The 12407-nt window shown below is 44.1% G+C and overlaps 1 protein-coding gene across 2 annotated transcripts; it reads left to right on the forward strand.

The window, feature by feature from the left end:
* Positions 1 to 1311: 1311 nt before the first annotated feature.
* On the forward strand, positions 1312 to 5324 carry LOC115121485 (zinc finger protein 771-like). Of its 2 annotated transcripts, none has more exons than XM_065021367.1 (2): positions 1312 to 1604; positions 2741 to 5324. In XM_065021367.1, exons 1-2 carry the CDS (start codon positions 1439 to 1441, stop codon positions 3976 to 3978), a joined length of 1404 nt encoding a protein of 467 aa, XP_064877439.1. In that variant the 5' UTR covers positions 1312 to 1438; the 3' UTR covers positions 3979 to 5324. The 2 variants fall into 2 exon arrangements, with proteins under 2 accessions (XP_064877439.1, XP_064877440.1); XM_065021368.1 differs by having other exon boundaries at positions 2768 to 5324.
* The last annotated feature ends 7083 nt before the right edge of the window (positions 5325 to 12407 follow it).

A 12407-nucleotide genomic window follows, 5' to 3' on the forward strand; every position in this document is an offset into this window, starting at 1 on the left:
CACAAAGTGTGCTGCCTCAGTTTGTGTGATGGCAAATTGCATATACTCCAGAATGTTATGAAGAGTGATCAGATGAATTGCAATTAATTGCAAAGTCCCTCTTTGCCATGCAAATTAACTGAATTACAAAAAAACATTTCCAATGCATTTCAGCCCTGCCACAAAAGGACATCATGTCAGTGATTCTCTCGTTAACACAGGTGTTAGTGTTGATGAGGACAAGGCTGGAGATCACTCTGTCATGCTGATTGAGATTGAAGAATCATTGTTCTTCCTCTGTCAACCATGGTTACCTGCAAGGAAACATGTGCTGTCATCATTGCTTTGCACAAAAAGGGCTTCACAGGCAAGGATATTACTGCCAGTAAGATTGCACCCAAATCAACCATTTATCAGATCATCAATAACTTCAAGGAGAGCAGTTCAATTGTTGTGAAGAAGGCTTCAGGGCGCCCAAGAAAGGCCAGCAAGCGCCAGTACCATCTTCTAAAGTTGATTCAGCTGCGGGGTCGTGGCACCGCCAGTACAGATCATGCTTAGGCAGGTGTGAGTGCATCTGCATGCACAGTGAGGCGAAGACTTTTGGAGGATGGCCTGGTGTCAAGAACAGTAGCAAAGAAGCCACTTCTCTCCAAGAAAAACACCAGGGACAGACTGATATTCTGCAAAAGGTACAGGGACTGCTGAGGACTGGGGTAAAGTCATTTTCTCTGATGAATCCCCTTCCCGATTGATTGGGGCATCCGGAAAGAAGCTTGTCCAGAGAAGACAAGGTGAACGCTACCATCAGTCCTGTGTCATGCCAACAGTAAAGCATCCTGAGACCATTCATGTGTGGGGTTGTTTCTCAGCCAAGGGAGTGGCTCACTCACAATAAAAGCCTTTGACACTTATGAAATGCTTGTAATTATACTTCAGTATTCCACAGTAACATCTGACAAAAATATCTAAAGACTCTTGAGGCAGCAGAATTTGTGAAAATTAATATTTGTGTCATTCTCAAAACTTTTTCCATGACTGTAGTTATATATTTCCGTCAGTGGGAGCTGGTGGGTGGTGCTATAGGAGACTATAGGAGATTATAGATTATATAGGAGATTGATTGTATATTACATAGGAGATTGATTGATTGGGTGATTGTAATGGCTGGAATGGAATAAATGGAACGGATGTGTTTGATACCGTTACAATCCGTCCTCCTGTAGCTCCTCCCACCAGCCTCCACTGATTGACATTATCATTGGTCTGTAGCGTGTAGTAAAAAACTCATCCACAAGGTGATGCTGTGGCGTTTATTTGGGCTCGCCACCAGCTGACAAAAGCGAAAGGACAACGCGGAAGTAAAACTTCAAGCGGGTTTGTTTTGTTCTTGCCCACCATTCTTTCCTCGTGGACGAAGACATACTAGCTGAATACCCAACTCTCCGTCGACAGAAACATGTCTAAACTACAATTGTTTCGTGTGTTTGTAAATGAGCGTTTAACAGCGGCAGCTGTGGAGATTTTCGGGGCAGTTGAAGAAACGGTAGCGGAGTACCAGGAGGAGAATGATCGGCTACGGAGACTGCTGCGGGTCACACCGGAGATAAAACGATGCAGAATAGGTTCGTATGTAGATCTACTGATAGCTAGCAGATCTGCTCAATAAATAAACTGTTTAGGGGTTCAGTGATCATCATTTCAATATGCCTTATTAACTGTTACCACAGTTTCTAAACCCCGAGGCCCAACATCGTCAGACTTCCGGGAACGCTTGCGAGGCAAGACTCGGCAGACCAGACCGGGGTTTGAGAAGTCAATGAGAGAAGTGAAATATTCCTCCTTAGTTGTTCATTTTCTCGATTTCTAAAAGCACAACCTAGATTCAAACGAATGTTTTAAGTAGATGAACATGTCATTACTACAACCTATGAAAGTGACAAACTGACACGTTTTGATTTTCGTCAAAAACTAGTTTATCTAAGAGTTGATGGCTTGCACATGCGCAGTTCTGCGGGAGACGAATGTTGACATTCTCACCTGGGGTGTGCTCAGTTCGCTTGAACCCGATGAAGTGTTTCTGCGAATTAGATTAGCTAGCTAACGTCGTCATGACATCGCCCTACAGGCCTGATCTGGGATTTCTATTGGAGAATCCGTTTCTACATATCTTCCTACCTAACTATCTTTTTCTAATACCATTGCTAAAACACATTCTCATTAAAACCAGTGAATCATTCCACTTTATAAATGAACTTGTATTATTTTTTACATTAGAAATAAATAGCTTATTATCTAACGTTTATTGAGAAGTAATTGAAGTGGATTCTAGTTGATCAATTATTTAATTGGAATTTTTGTTAACGCGAATCTACTTCCCCAGAGCCCTTAATTGAAACAGTAATAACGCGGGGTTACCCTGCCTCTGTTTTGGTAAAAGGTGATGATGAGCCTGGAGAAATTAAACCACTCTCAAATTCATAGACTGAGATATGGATGCAAGGACTGACCATCCATGATATCAACATTAAAATATAAGCTTGTTAACTCCAATGTTTGTAAACAATGTAAATATAGCCACAAAAACATGGTTAAAACTATGTGTTCTGATGGGGGATGACAGTTGAACTAAGCTCACGAGGCATTTATACATTCTATTCTTCAAGAATCATTTATAAGTCAAAACAGTTATGTAGCAATTAAGGATTCTAGTTTTAACTTCTAATTGACCCCAACCCTGATGTCTAAAAGCTGTATAGAGAACCTCTGCTCCTCTCCTTTCCTCCAGACTCCCTGCAGCTCTCTGTCTCTGAGGAGGTGGTTCTCCCTGAGCAGCAGCACTGTGAGCAGGAGTGGAGCCCCAGTCTGGGGCAGGAGAACCCAGAACTTCCACAGATTAAAGAGGAACAGGAGGAACTCAGGACCAGTCAGGAGGAAGAGCAGCTTCAAGGGCTGGAGGCTGATATCTTAGAGTTCAAATTCACTCCTTCCTGTGTGAAAAGTGAATGTGATCAGGAGGACCTACTTCAGTCCTTGACTCTTCCCCAAACCCAGACTGTGGAGAACAGAGAGAGTGATCCTAAACAAGTGGATCTCACACCTTTTGTTACTGTGACCCACTTTAAGGGCCTCAGCATTCCTTGTGACCCACCAGATAATCAAAACAATGCCTCTAGCCACAGCTCAGCCGTAAGCAGAAATCCAGTAGGACTTGACAGCAGCCCATCATTGGATCCAAACCCAGCGATGGGGGAACACTGTTTCAAACCCAGCACCACGTCTAGAAAAACTCACCACTGCCGTGACTGTGGTGAAATGTTTGCTCTGAAAGCTGACCTGAAGAGTCATGTGACTCTCGCCATGCAGAGACCCAGCGAATGCCGCGTCTGCAGAAAACACTACAACTCCAGCTGTAAACTGAAGGCCCATGTCCGACTCTGTCACGGTAGGAAACCCTGCACCAGCCCTGTTTGTAGCAAGACCTTCAAACTCAACGCAGATCTGTCCAAGCACTTGAGGATTCACACAGGGGAGAAATCATTTAGTTGTGGAGACTGTGGGAAGCGCTTCAATCGCAAGGGGAACCTTACTGATCATATTCCTATTCACACAGGAGAGAAAGCATTTAGCTGTGCTGACTGCGGAAAAAGATTCAGTCAGAAGGGGACCCTACGGAAGCATAGACTGACTCACACAGGAGAGAAACCATTTATCTGTGGAGACTGTGGGAAAAGCTTCTATCAGAGAGGGGACCTAAGTAGGCATATACGGACTCACACAGGAGAGAAACTTTTTATATGTGGTGACTGTGGAAAAAGCTTCAATTTGAAGGGGAACCTAAAGAAGCATGAACTGACTCACACAGAAGATAAACCATTTAGCTGTGGTGACTGTGGGAAAAGTTTCAATCACAAGTCTAACTTACTGACGCATGTTAAAAACATCCACAAAGGAGGAAAACAGGAGGAAATCTTAAAGAACTGTTTAGTCACAAAATGAGAATAAAAAGGCAGGATGTGGACAATACTCTGAGTACACGCTCATAGACTCACATCTATTGGTTGGTGGAGTACAATACGATGATACCTCTCCTAGGGACCTGCTCTCCATGCTTCAGGATTAAAGTTCCTCTGGTCTCTGATCTATTCTATTGGTAACCTGCTGTTTCTCTCCACAGTGCTCTCTGCTACTCTCTGGTCTACATGGAGGGCCTAGATTCTTTACATCTGTCTGGAGGGAGAGATGGAGGTCACAGAATGAGGTTTCTAGTCTCAACACTCTCCAAGGCTTTTTAGAAGAAAATACCTCTGACAGTGTCACAGCTAACCCGTTTGTAAAATGTATGCCCTTTGGATAAAATCTCCTGCTAAATGGCATATACAATGGAGTCTGAACTGATTGACGTCCTTGATAAATATGAGCAATCATGACTGTATAAAATAAATCATTCAAATGCTGAGCTATTTTGTATGCTTAAAAAAATTGGGAAAGTATATTATTTTATATTACTACAAATGCTCATAGAAATATTTTTTTTCTCAAAAGAGTGGTGGTAAACATTGACACCCCTGGCGATTCTAATAAATAAAGTAGATGAAATACGACATCGAGCCTGTGACTCTATGAACTCTACAAAAGTTTGTTTTTGTTTTGTGCCCAGTAGAAATGAATGGTAAATAATGTAATTGTCATTTTGGAGTCAGTTTTATTGCAATAAGAATACCTTTTGGGGGAAAATTGTATAAAATAATACCTTATAGCTCAGTATTTGAGTGATTTATTGTATACATTATTGCTAATCTTTATCAAAGATCATTTGATAATCAATTATTGTAGATCCCACTGTATTATGAACTCAGTGGTGACACTTCTGCTTTCCTACCACTAGATGGCACTGTTTAGGATGTCTCCCCACTAGATTGCAGTATCTCAGTATATCAAACCTGTTAGTCATTTCATCTTGTTTTCCAGAGACCTATGAGGGCATAAACCATTACTAAACACATTGTATTACAACCAAACAGGCTTATGCTAAACTGAACCAGACATGACTGACCCTGGGAATGAGGGAAGATGTTGTGTACTGTGGGGTCAGAGGTGACTGTAAATCAGGATTAGGTTCACAACACCAGGAGAGTCCAAATAAACAGGTGTGTGTTATCCAGATTGACCACAATGTGGAGGAGTGGGACTTTCACTGTATACATTAGTCTACTACAATAGAAAGAGGTGTAGATGAGGTATCTGCTTAAATGTTCCCAGAAAGAGGACATCTTTTCATTCTATACATGCAGGCTTCTAGACTAATGCATGTTGAGTAAATAAAACTAAACACATGTTTGCTCCTCAGTGTCCCTCTGATTAAGAGGTGTCTGCATGACATCCTACTGCAGCAAAAGGAATTCGGCTAGCTGGCCAATGACGTGGATCTATTACACTAACAAGGATCCTTTCAGTAGGCTACAACAACATGAGAAGTGAGAATGTCCATTGTATATTTCATCCCGCTCTTTCTTTCCCTGTGTGTGTGTGTCTCACTCTCTCAGCCAGACTTAAAGGTCGAGACTGAGTGCGTCTCACATGGATAGGCAAACTATTCCATCAAAATTGAGCTCTATAGGAGAAAGCCCTGCCTCCAGCTGTTTGCTTAGAAATTCTTGGGACAATAAGGAGGCCTGCGTCTTGTGACCGCAGCGTAGGTGTAGGTGCACTTGAAGTCTGAAGTTTACATACACCTTAACAAATACATGCAAACTCAATTTTTCACAATTCCTGACATTTAATCCTAGTAAAAATGCACTGTCTTAGATCAGTTAGGATCACCACTTCATTTTAAGAATGTAAAATGTAAGAATTATAGAGAGAGTGATTTATTTCAGCTTTTATTTCTTTCATCACATTCCCAGTGGGTCAGAAGTTTACATGCACTCAATTAGTATTGGGTAGCATTGCCTTTAAATTGTTTAACTTGGGTCAAACGTTTTGGGTAGCCTTCCACAAGCTTCCCACAATAAGTTGGGTGAATTTTGGCCCATTCCTCCTGACAGAGCTGCTGTAACAGGTTTGTAGGCCTCCTTGTTCGCACACACTTTTTCAGTTCTGCCCACAAATTGACTTTGTTGTCCTTAAGCCATTTTGCCACAACTTTGGAAGTATGCTTAGGGTCATTGTCAATTTGCGACCGTGCTTTAACTTCCTGACTGATGTCTTGAGCCTTGGTCTGACACCATTAAAAGGTCATCTACCACCTTCACAAGTGCAGTCTCAGTGCTATGATGGGGTCTAAAACCAGACTGAAGCGTTTCGTATACATTGTATGTCTTCAGGAAGGCAGTGAGTTGCCGAGCAACAGCTTTTTTTTTTATGTTAAGAGGAATGGGAGATTCGATATAGGCCCATAGTAGAAAGAGGATGAAGGGAAGCGCTACTAAGGTACACAATAGTACATTTTGGTAGATAGGTGCTCTTTGGTAAAAGGGTCATCAAAAAGAAAGGAGGACCAAGACGCTCTTCATATAATTGATTAAAATGCCTTTATTAGTATGGCATGTTCAATAGAAACAAGGAGTACTCCCCTGACGAAGGCCATGCAGCCGAAACGCGTCGGTTTAAAAAAATAACGTTGTTTCTATTAAACAGAAACAGGAGAGGGCACAACTGAATACTGAGGGGGCACTGTTGTGAATGTCTCTCTCTGATGTCCTGTTGTGAATGTCTCTCTCTGATGTCCTGTTGTGCTGCTCTGTCCTGTTGTGAATGTCTCTCTCTGATGTCCTGTTGTGCTGCTCTGTCCTGTTGTGAATGTCTCTCTCTGATGTCATGTTGTGCTGCTCTGTCCTGTTGTGAATGTCTCTCTCTGATGTCATGTTGTGCTGCTCTGTCCTGTTGTGAATGTCTCTCTCTGATGTCATGTTGTGCTGCTCTGTCCTGTTGTAAATGTCTCTCTCTGATGTCATGTTGTGCTGCTCTGTCCTGTTGTGAATGTCTCTCTGATGTCATGTTGTGCTGCTCTGTCCTGTTGTGAATGTCTCTCTCTGATGTCATGTTGTGCTGCTCTGTCCTGTTGTGAATGTCTCTCTCTGATGTCATGTTGTGCTGCTCTGTCCTGTTGTGAATGTCTCTCTCTGATGTCATGTTGTGCTGCTCTGTCCTGTTGTGAATGTCTCTCTCTGATGTCATGTTGTGCTGCTCTGTCCTGTTGTGAATGTCTCTCTCTGATGTCATGTTGTGCTGCTCTGTCCTGTTGTGAATGTCTCTCTCTGATGTCATGTTGTGCTGCTCTGTCCTGTTGTGAATGTCTCTCTCTCTGATGTCATGTTGTGCTGCTCTGTCCTGTTGTGAATGTCTCTCTCTGATGTCATGTTGTGCTGCTCTGTCCTGTTGTAAATGTCTCTCTCTGATGTCATGTTGTGCTGCTCTGTCCTGTTGTGAATGTCTCTCTGATGTCATGTTGTGCTGCTCTGTCCTGTTGTGAATGTCTCTCTCTGATGTCATGTTGTGCTGCTCTGTCCTGTTGTGAATGTCTCTCTCTGATGTCATGTTGTGCTGCTCTGTCCTGTTGTGAATGTCTCTCTCTGATGTCATGTTGTGCTGCTCTGTCCTGTTGATGTCATGTCTCTGATGTCCTGTCCTGTTGTGAATGTCTCTCTCTGATGTCCTGTTGTGAATGTCTCTCTCTGATGTCCTGTTGTGAATGTCTCTCTCTGATGTCATGTTGTGCTGCTCTGTCCTGTTGTGAATGTCTCTCTCTGATGTCCTGTTGTGCTGCTCTGTCCTGTTGTGAATGTCTCTCTCTGATGTCATGTTGTGCTGCTCTGTCCTGTTGTGAATGTCTCTCTCTGATGTCCTGTTGTGTGAATGTCTGATGTCATGTTGTGCTGCTCTGTCCTGTTGTGAATGTCTCTCTCTGATGTCATGTTGTGCTGCTCTGTCCTGTTGTGAATGTCTCTCTCTGATGTCCTGTTGTGAATGTCTCTCTCTGATGTCATGTTGTGCTGCTCTGTCCTGTTGTGAATGTCTCTCTCTGATGTCATGTTGTGCTGCTCTGTCCTGTTGTGAATGTCTCTCTCTGATGTCATGTTGTGTGAATGTCTCTCTCTGATGTCATGTTGTGCTGCTCTGTCCTGTTGTGAATGTCTCTCTCTCTGATGTCATGTTGTGCTGCTCTGTCCTGTTGTGAATGTCTCTCTCTGATGTCATGTTGTGCTGCTCTGTCCTGTTGTGAATGTCTCTCTCTGATGTCATGTTGTGCTGCTCTGTCCTGTTGTGAATGTCTCTCTCTGATGTCATGTTGTGCTGCTCTGTCCTGTTGTGAATGTCTCTCTCTGATGTCATGTTGTGCTGCTCTGTCCTGTTGTGAATGTCTCTCTCTGATGTCATGTTGTGCTGCTCTGTCCTGTTGTGAATGTCTCTCTCTCTGATGTCATGTTGTGCTGCTCTGTCCTGTTGTGAATGCCTCTCTCTGATGTCATGTTGTGCTGCTCTGTCCTGTTGTGAATGTCTCTCTCTGATGTCATGTTGTGCTGCTCTGTCCTGTTGTGAATGTCTCTCTCTGATGTCATGTTGTGCTGCTCTGTCCTGTTGTGAATGTCTCTCTCTGATGTCATGTTGTGCTGCTCTGTCCTGTTGTGAATGTCTCTCTCTGATGTCATGTTGTGCTGCTCTGTCCTGTTGTGAATGTCTCTCTCTGATGTCATGTTGTGCTGCTCTGTCCTGTTGTGAATGTCTCTCTCTGATGTCATGTTGTGCTGCTCTGTCCTGTTGTGAATGTCTCTCTCTGATGTCATGTTGTGCTGCTCTGTCCTGTTGTGAATGTCTCTCTCTGATGTCATGTTGTGCTGCTCTGTCCTGTTGTGAATGTCTCTCTCTGATGTCATGTTGTGCTGCTCTGTCCTGTTGTGAATGTCTCTCTCTGATGTCATGTTGTGCTGCTCTGTCCTGTTGTGTGAATGTCTCTCTCTGATGTCATGTTGTGCTGCTCTGTCCTGTTGTGAATGTCTCTCTCTGATGTCATGTTGTGCTGCTCTGTCCTGTTGTGAATGTCTCTCTCTGATGTCATGTTGTGCTGCTCTGTCCTGTTGTGAATGTCTCTCTCTGATGTCATGTTGTGCTGCTCTGTCCTGTTGTGAATGTCTCTCTCTGATGTCATGTTGTGCTGCTCTGTCCTGTTGTGAATGTCTCTCTCTGATGTCATGTTGTGCTGCTCTGTCCTGTTGTGAATGTCTCTCTCTGATGTCATGTTGTGCTGCTCTGTCCTGTTGTGAATGTCTCTCTCTGATGTCATGTTGTGCTGCTCTGTCCTGTTGTGAATGTCTCTCTCTGATGTCATGTTGTGCTGCTCTGTCCTGTTGTGAATGTCTCTCTCTGATGTCCTGTTGTGAATGTCTCTCTCTGATGTCATGTTGTGCTGCTCTGTCCTGTTGTGAATGTCTCTCTCTGATGTCCTGTTGTGAATGTCTCTCTCTGATGTCCTGTTGTGAATGTCTCTCTCTGATGTCATGTTGTGCTGCTCTGTCCTGTTGTGAATGTCTCTCTCTGATGTCATGTTGTGCTGCTCTGTCCTGTTGTGAATGTCTCTCTCTGATGTCATGTTGTGCTGCTCTGTCCTGTTGTGTGAATGTCTCTCTCTGATGTCATGTTGTGCTGCTCTGTCCTGTTGTGAATGTCTCTCTCTGATGTCATGTTGTGCTGCTCTGTCCTGTTGTGTGAATGTCTCTCTCTGATGTCATGTTGTGCTGCTCTGTCCTGTTGTGAATGTCTCTCTCTGATGTCATGTTGTGCTGCTCTGTCCTGTTGTGAATGTCTCTCTCTGATGTCATGTTGTGCTGCTCTGTCCTGTTGTGAATGTCTCTCTCTGATGTCATGTTGTGCTGCTCTGTCCTGTTGTGAATGTCTCTCTCTGATGTCATGTTGTGCTGCTCTGTCCTGTTGTGAATGTCTCTCTCTGATGTCATGTTGTGCTGCTCTGTCCTGTTGTGAATGTCTCTCTCTGATGTCATGTTGTGCTGCTCTGTCCTGTTGTGAATGTCTCTCTCTGATGTCATGTTGTGCTGCTCTGTCCTGTTGTGAATGTCTCTCTCTGATGTCATGTTGTGCTGCTCTGTCCTGTTGTGAATGTCTCTCTCTGATGTCCTGTTGTGAATGTCTCTCTCTGATGTCCTGTTGTGAATGTCTCTCTCTGATGTCCTGTTGTGAATGTCTCTCTCTGATGTCCTGTTGTGAATGTCTCTCTCTGATGTCATGTTGTGCTGCTCTGTCCTGTTGTGAATGTCTCTCTCTGATGTCATGTTGTGCTGCTCTGTCCTGTTGTGAATGTCTCTCTCTGATGTCATGTTGTGCTGCTCTGTCCTGTTGTGAATGTCTCTCTCTGATGTCATGTTGTGCTGCTCTGTCCTGTTGTGAATGTCTCTCTCTGATGTCCTGTTGTGCTGCTCTGTCCTGTTGTGAATTTCTCTCTGATGTCCTGTTGTGCTGCTCTGTCCTGTTGTGAATGTCTCTCTCTGATGTCATGTTGTGCTGCTCTGTCCTGTTGTGAATGTCTCTCTCTGATGTCATGTTGTGCTGCTCTGTCCTGTTGTGAATGTCTCTCTCTGATGTCATGTTGTGCTGCTCTGTCCTGTTGTGAATGTCTCTCTCTGATGTCATGTTGTGCTGCTCTGTCCTGTTGTGAATGTCTCTCTCTGATGTCATGTTGTGCTGCTCTGTCCTGTTGTGAATGTCTCTCTCTGATGTCATGTTGTGCTGCTCTGTCCTGTTGTGAATGTCTCTCTCTGATGTCATGTTGTGCTGCTCTGTCCTGTTGTGAATGTCTCTCTCTGATGTCATGTTGTGCTGCTCTGTCCTGTTGTGAATGTCTCTCTCTGATGTCATGTTGTGCTGCTCTGTCCTGTTGTGAATGTCTCTCTCTGATGTCATGTTGTGCTGCTCTGTCCTGTTGTGAATGTCTCTCTCTGATGTCATGTTGTGCTGCTCTGTCCTGTTGTGAATGTCTCTCTCTGATGTCATGTTGTGCTGCTCTGTCCTGTTGTGAATGTCTCTCTCTGATGTCATGTTGTGCTGCTCTGTCCTGTTGTGAATGTCTCTCTCTGATGTCATGTTGTGCTGCTCTGTCCTGTTGTGAATGTCTCTCTCTGATGTCATGTTGTGCTGCTCTGTCCTGTTGTGAATGTCTCTCTCTGATGTCATGTTGTGCTGCTCTGTCCTGTTGTGAATGTCTCTCTCTGATGTCATGTTGTGCTGCTCTGTCCTGTTGTGAATGTCTCTGATGTCCTGTTGTGCTGCTCTGTCCTGTTGTGAATGTCTCTCTCTGATGTCCTGTTGTGAATGTCTCTCTCTGATGTCATGTTGTGCTGCTCTGTCCTGTTGTGAATGTCTCTCTCTGATGTCCTGTTGTGCTGCTCTGTCCTGTTGTGAATGTCTCTCTCTGATGTCATGTTGTGCTGCTCTGTCCTGTTGTGAATGTCTCTCTCTGATGTCATGTTGTGCTGCTCTGTCCTGTTGTGAATGTCTCTCTCTGATGTCATGTTGTGCTGCTCTGTCCTGTTGTGAATGTCTCTCTCTGATGTCCTGTTGTGAATGTCTCTCTCTGATGTCATGTTGTGCTGCTCTGTCCTGTTGTGAATGTCTCTCTCTGATGTCATGTTGTGCTGCTCTGTCCTGTTGTGAATGTCTCTCTCTGATGTCATGTTGTGCTGCCTGTGTGTGAATGTCTCTCTCTGATGTCATGTTGTGCTGCTCTGTCCTGTTGTGAATGTCTCTCTCTGATGTCATGTTGTGCTGCTCTGTCCTGTTGTGAATGTCTCTCTCTGATGTCATGTTGTGCTGCTCTGTCCTGTTGTGAATGTCTCTCTCTGATGTCATGTTGTGCTGCTCTGTCCTGTTGTGAATGTCTCTCTCTGATGTCATGTTGTGCTGCTCTGTCCTGTTGTGAATGTCTCTCTCTGATGTCATGTTGTGCTGCTCTGTCCTGTTGTGAATGTCTCTCTCTGATGTCATGTTGTGCTGCTCTGTCCTGTTGTGAATGTCTCTCTCTGATGTCATGTTGTGCTGCTCTGTCCTGATGTCATTTGTGAATGTCTCTCTCTCTGATGTCATGTTGTGCTGCTCTGTCCTGTTGTGAATGTCTCTCTCTGATGTCATGTTGTGCTGCTCTGTCCTGTTGTGAATGTCTCTCTCTGATGTCATGTTGTGCTGCTCTGTCCTGTTGTGAATGTCTCTCTCTGATGTCATGTTGTGCTGCTCTGTCCTGTTGTGAATGTCTCTCTCTGATGTCATGTTGTGCTGCTCTGTCCTGTTGTGAATGTCTCTCTCTGATGTCATGTTGTGCTGCTCTGTCCTGTTGTGAATGTCTCTCTCTGATGTCATGTTGTGCTGCTCTGTCCTGTTGTGAATGTCTCTCTCTGATGTCATGTTGTGCTGCTCTGTCCTGT

The sequence above is a fragment of the Oncorhynchus nerka genome, linkage group LG8 (assembly GCF_034236695.1).
Source record: "Oncorhynchus nerka isolate Pitt River linkage group LG8, Oner_Uvic_2.0, whole genome shotgun sequence".
Classification (NCBI taxonomy): domain Eukaryota; kingdom Metazoa; phylum Chordata; class Actinopteri; order Salmoniformes; family Salmonidae; genus Oncorhynchus; species Oncorhynchus nerka.